The 5,224-nt window shown below is 44.2% G+C and overlaps 1 protein-coding gene and 1 pseudogene across 1 annotated transcript; both read right to left on the bottom strand.

Annotated features, from left to right (window-relative positions):
* Window positions 1–534: 534 nt before the first annotated feature.
* On the bottom strand, window positions 535–3,303 carry LOC115482835 (annotated as a pseudogene).
* A 515-nt stretch (window positions 3,304–3,818) lies between these two features.
* LOC115482836 (leukocyte elastase inhibitor-like) lies at window positions 3,819–4,522 on the bottom strand. Its single transcript, XM_030223070.1, has 2 exons — window positions 4,111–4,522; window positions 3,819–4,069 (listed from the first exon to the last, which is right to left on the bottom strand). The coding sequence occupies exons 1-2, from the start codon at window positions 4,520–4,522 to the stop codon at window positions 3,819–3,821; spliced, it is 663 nt and encodes a 220-aa protein (XP_030078930.1).
* Window positions 4,523–5,224: the final 702 nt, after the last annotated feature.

Below are 5,224 nucleotides of genomic sequence, written 5' to 3'. Positions count from 1 at the left end.
TTTTGTATTTTGAATTATTTTGCATAGCTGCTTAGGTTTGTTTTGTTTTTTTAATCGAAATGTTATCTCAACATTTGATCTTTCTCTTCTATTCGATTTTGAGCCTCTTAAAATGGGCTGAATTCCAATTGATTTTTTTATTATATGCAAATGTCAAAGCAGAGCCTAATATTAATCACATTAGTAAGCCCTGCATATCTTCTATGTAGGGTATATTTGTGTGAGCAGCAGTGTCACTTCGTTTAAGCATACCCTGTAAGTCGTAGCTTAGGAAATCCTCTCGAAAGTTAAATGCTTTTGGTATACGAGATTCAAATAAACAGCCAGCTCTCTTCAAATGTGGAACACAGGGTATGTTGAATACAGGGTATCATTGAGTTCAAGTTTTGCTGCTCTGTTTTACTATAGCTCTATAAATAATAAATTTAAGATTCGTTTAAGCTTGCGACATTCAAAGTTTATTCGCTCAAATTTGATTGTTGATCAAATTTGCGTTCATTAACTAAAAACATAAAAAGAAAACAAATAAATTTGATAATTAATTTGCACCTCAAATTAGCTAGAGGGTAAAATTTGAGTTCACACATAAGCATAATTAGCAATGTGTCCCATAAAGACAATCGAATCTTTGTATTTGATGGCGAAGGCAAATGGATGATCCGCTTCAAATTTCTTAGTGCGCGAGAATAAACCCTTCAAAACTAAGGAGAGATAGAAAAAAGATTGTGTATTAATATTATTCCAAGAGAAATATATATAGAGAGAGAGTGAGAGAGCGATAGCTTACCACCCGACTCCAGCGACGGCTCCACGCCTGCCTCAGACACCTCCACATGCGCCTTGTGCTCGACGCTGTTGATGAAGTGGCTCACGAACATGCGGTACATATTGCCAAAGTCTCCATCACGTGAGAACATGGTCGTAACGCCCAGCTAGAGCAGCAGAGTTAAGCTACAAATTCAGTTTTCTATGTCAATTGCTCTACGCACCTGCTTGAAAGGCTTCTCCAGGCTGAGGCCGAAGGTTACACTAAACTTGGGCAGCTCCACCTCCACTTTGTGCATGCTCATCGGGCCCAGTTCGGTGAGCAGATTCTTGCCGACCAGGCTCTGTTGGAGGGAGCGTAAGCCGTCCTTGCGATTGGGCAGCAGCAGGATCATTGAGTACTCCTGATTTTGGTAGGGCAACTCCAAGGCTTTGGCATCCAGGCTGCTAACGTCGGCATAGTTGAAGTTCTGCAGCGTCCACATGGTCTCCCACATTAACGTTTTGGCCATTACCCGTGCGGAAGCTGCGGCTCTTCGTCTTTTCCAGCTTGAAGGCCTTCTGCCAGGGTGCGGCAAATGTGACACCGTTCACAATGACTCCTTCGGTGCGATCGTTGAGCAGCTCCGCCTTGAGTATGTCCCTAATCTGATTATTGTCTTGGTCGCTACAGCCTGATTGATGCCATCCGCTGTGCGCTTGTTGTACGGCGGATGAAAGTCGAGTTTATCAATGTTCGAGTCGAACTGCCGCTGAGCCACATCACGAAAGAGCCCTTGTACTCCAGATTCTCGTTGATGTAGATGTTGTTGGCCAGTCGTAGATTGTTGTCACGCGTCAGCGCCTGCTGGAAGCTGCCATGCCGTTGCGACACCTGATCCCCATCGCCAATGCCCAAACGCATGCCCTCCTTCAGCTCAATGGCTGTCTGGCCCTTGGCCCCGAAAAAGGCCAGCGCCATAGAGGTCTGTATGGCTGCGGTTGCCAATCACAATGTTCTCATTCAGTCGCTCCGCACCCACCGCATTGTAAAGATCGGCAGCAAGCAGATTGCGATCCCGCGCAGCATCCAAGCCAGTGGAGGTTTTCGCTTGGCAACTGCCCAGAATTGCCAAGGAAACTGCACAAAAGTTTTAGCGAAACACGAAATTCATAAATACCAGCAAAGTACTTAGCTTACATCATTTTCTATAATACATTATGAGCTATATCTGTATTTCATCTACAAATCTGAGACGTGTGAAATTTGAGAGTTGCTACCGAAAACTATAACAGCAGCAAACTTGTTCACAATTTCCAATTCTTTAAAAGTTCTTGAATATGCCATTTCGAAATTTCAATATCTCATATGTGATCTCAAAGTTCGGTTCTGTTTTACTCAGCTATTGCCAGCATCAACATCAGTTAGACATACATACATATATGTATCTGCATAGGAAACTCATATTTTGGAATAAAATTCCAATTAAATTATGTGTCGCGTTGTCTTGTTCGATTGTCTCTGAAGAACCTTGATTCTGTTATGACAGACGATAAACAACCCATTAATTCTGTTTGCTGTTCGAATTGGCCAGAGCTGGGGTATTCCAACTGTGTAACTCGGCTAGAGAGAAGAGCCCATTCTTAGCTAAACAAACTCTTATCTATCTAACTTGACGTCACCCAAAATTTATTGCCAAAATTTGCGACTGATGCTGCTTTTTAACTAGAGGCACTCTACTATATCTTATATATAGCTATAATTAAAATTGAATCAAGTTAATATTGAAACATTTTAATTCGCACTGATAAGCCTGACGTGAACAGCCAAATTCATCCTATTGAAGAAATACATGTATAATATATGCACTCTTATAGGGTATTTAGACTTTGGTCATATTCAGCTAGGTTTTTTCTTTTCTGGTTTATTGTAATTTTTATCAATAATCGAGCCATAAATATTGTCACTTTGCTTTTTCGTAGACCATTGAGACTGGTTTCTGTTTATACATGCTCGAGTACAAGTTTATAAAGATCTTATAGGCAATAATTGAGGCTTACGTAATAGGCACTGCACTGCGCTGAGCGTCATGATTGTTTCAATTTATATATATACAAAATTTCTGTACATATAAATATGTATGTATATGTATGTTAGTTTAGAGCAACAGTTTTCGCTTGATTGATAATTTGCGTCGTCGAGCGTCGAGCGTCTGAATTCAAACTGAATTTGCGGCTGGCTGCGAGAGTCTGTTGGAGCTGCGATTACGTCTTAGATTCTCGGAAATTAGTCGATCAGCTGGGTGGTATTTTTTCGTAGTCTTGTTTACAGATCGTTTATCACCTTGACGAGTCGCTGATAAGCAGATAACCTTTGCGCTAGAATATGGTCCTCGAGTTTAGATGTCGACTACATGGCCCGCCAGTAGCAGGGTCTTCTCATTGCCGACGGCATAGAAGAACGGATGATTGATCACCAGGGATAATGTGCTGCGAAATAGGTCGGTGAAGGCAGCCACTGAAGATGGGGGAGAACAAGAAATTCGGCTGTTAAAAATGAAATTCCAAAGCCCTAAACTAACTTTGTACTTACCAACGTTTGCCCCGCCTCACCGCCTGCTTCATCCACTTGGAACAATACGCTGTGCGGCACTGCGGTCAAATGCGGTGCCGAACTGGATATAATTGAGCTGAACACATTGTGTAGCTGAGCCTCGGATGTAAATAGCTTGGACAGACCCAGCTGCAAGCAGAGAGAAACTTCATTTAATAATATTCCATATATATAATTACACTACAAGAATTTTAATTTGAAGTCATGACTGTTAGATCACAATTTCACGGAGTATCGAAAGTTTGTCTGACTTACTTGCTCCAGAACCGCACGCAGTTCGGTTGTGGGCCAACAAACTGAATTTGGGCAGGGTTTTAAAGCCATTTTGCGTTCGCTGAGCATCCGACGTCGTAGCTGATGCAGATCGATGCGTTGCAGCTGGCGTTCCAGCAGGGCCAAGCCTGTCGGCTGATTGGGATAAATTATGAGCAAACTGAGCCCTGCTGTGGCATAGGGCAGCTCAACGGCGCAGGCATCCAACGAGGGCAGCTCCGCATATCGGAAAGCGATGCTGCAGGAACATGGCATCCACTAGCTTGGCGTTGTGGCTGCCCTCGGGGAAAAAGTTGATGCATTGCGTCTCCTGCGCATCGAAGGCCTGGGCCCAAGGTGCGCGAAATGTCAGCGCCGAGACATGTAAAAAGGGAGTGTCCGAGGCGCTGCTGGACTCCAGCAAATGGCTGCTAACCAGCTCACCCACGCTTGTAGTTGCTGCGCTTCAGGAAATCATAGTTAATCTCCTGCGCTTGTACTTGCCCAGTTGTTGAAGTCTAGCCGTTGCACGCCTATGCCCAAAGTTCCGGCACGCGCCTCGAACTCATCTCGAAAGCTGAAGGTGTAGCGCTGCTGCGTGTAGAACTCGCTGAGCAGCCGCAGCTGGCAGCCAATGGCTACCTCCTGCTTCAGATTCCCCAGCAGCTGCTGAAATTGTTGGAGTGCCTGGTCCGGCGTTCCTAATATTGCAGCTCCAAAGCTACGCGCAAGCTGTTGAGCCGTTGGCGCCGAGCTGGGCGTTATGCCAGCAAAGAGCAGAGCAAGAGCCGTTTGCAGGAGTAGCGGAGAGACAGCAACATTGCTGTGAGGCTGTGCCAGACCCAGGTTCGTGGCCAGGCGCAGGCCAAAGCGCTCGCTGGAGCCACTCAAAGCAGCTGTCGGATTTGCCATGCGCACAGCTACTGAACAGCAGCAGCAGCTGCAGCACGACGGCTGTTACGACTAGAAGTCGTCTCCAGTTAGCGTAACTCATCGGGGGTATTCCAAGCTTTAAGTTCTGCTAAGATTTAAGTTTAAGCTGTTGCTGCTATTTGCCACCGGAGCTCACACTCAATTAAATAAACACACGAGCCGGAAAATCAAACAGAATGTGACGGCGACCTTAGAGCCGGTTTTTAAGATCTACACACAAGAAAACACTCAAAGTGATTTAATTGAAATTCTGATAAGAGAGTGAGAGAGGAGAGAGCGTTGAAGAGCGGAGAGCGCAAGGAGAGGGAGAAGAAACTGACTCCGCATGACAGCTGAATGAAATAGTCTCGCTGATTATCTAGTAAGTGACCTAATTGCCAGACCTGACAAGACTTGAGCAGCTTCCACAGATCCATTAAAGCTATTATAAATGTATTTGTAATCAATTTGTTTGAAGAGAGCACACGAGCAGGAATACCCTAGATCTAAGGTATATGACTGTGAGATTTATGGGGTTATAAAGATGATATCTTAGAGTCCATGATTTCATATAGTGTTGCTCTAGTGTAGTATATATTTTTAAGCAATTAATGTAAAGAAAAACTGTTAGAGGTAAAAACCCTAGAAGTTAAGATAGCCCCTAACAGTCAATCTCTTACACAGCTGAGCAATCACTGTTTC

Source organism: Drosophila hydei, unplaced genomic scaffold (assembly GCF_003285905.1).
Source record: "Drosophila hydei strain 15085-1641.00,03,60 unplaced genomic scaffold, DhydRS2 tig00000104-arrow-arrow-pilon, whole genome shotgun sequence".
In the NCBI taxonomy this organism is placed as follows: Eukaryota; Metazoa; Arthropoda; class Insecta; order Diptera; family Drosophilidae; genus Drosophila; species Drosophila hydei.
This window is presented reverse-complemented; position numbering and strand designations above follow the sequence as displayed.

What these genes read in the sequence shown, in the direction of transcription:
- LOC115482836 (XM_030223070.1), bottom strand. Translation starts at nt 4,522, where the DNA reads ATGGCAAATCCGACAGCTGCTTTGAGTGGCTCCAGCGAGCGCTTTGGC. An exon ending in AGACTTCAACAACTGGGCAA is followed by an intron (nt 4,070 to 4,110) that starts GTACAAGCGCAG and finishes CCTGAAGCGCAG; the next exon opens with CAACTACAAGCGTGGGTGAG.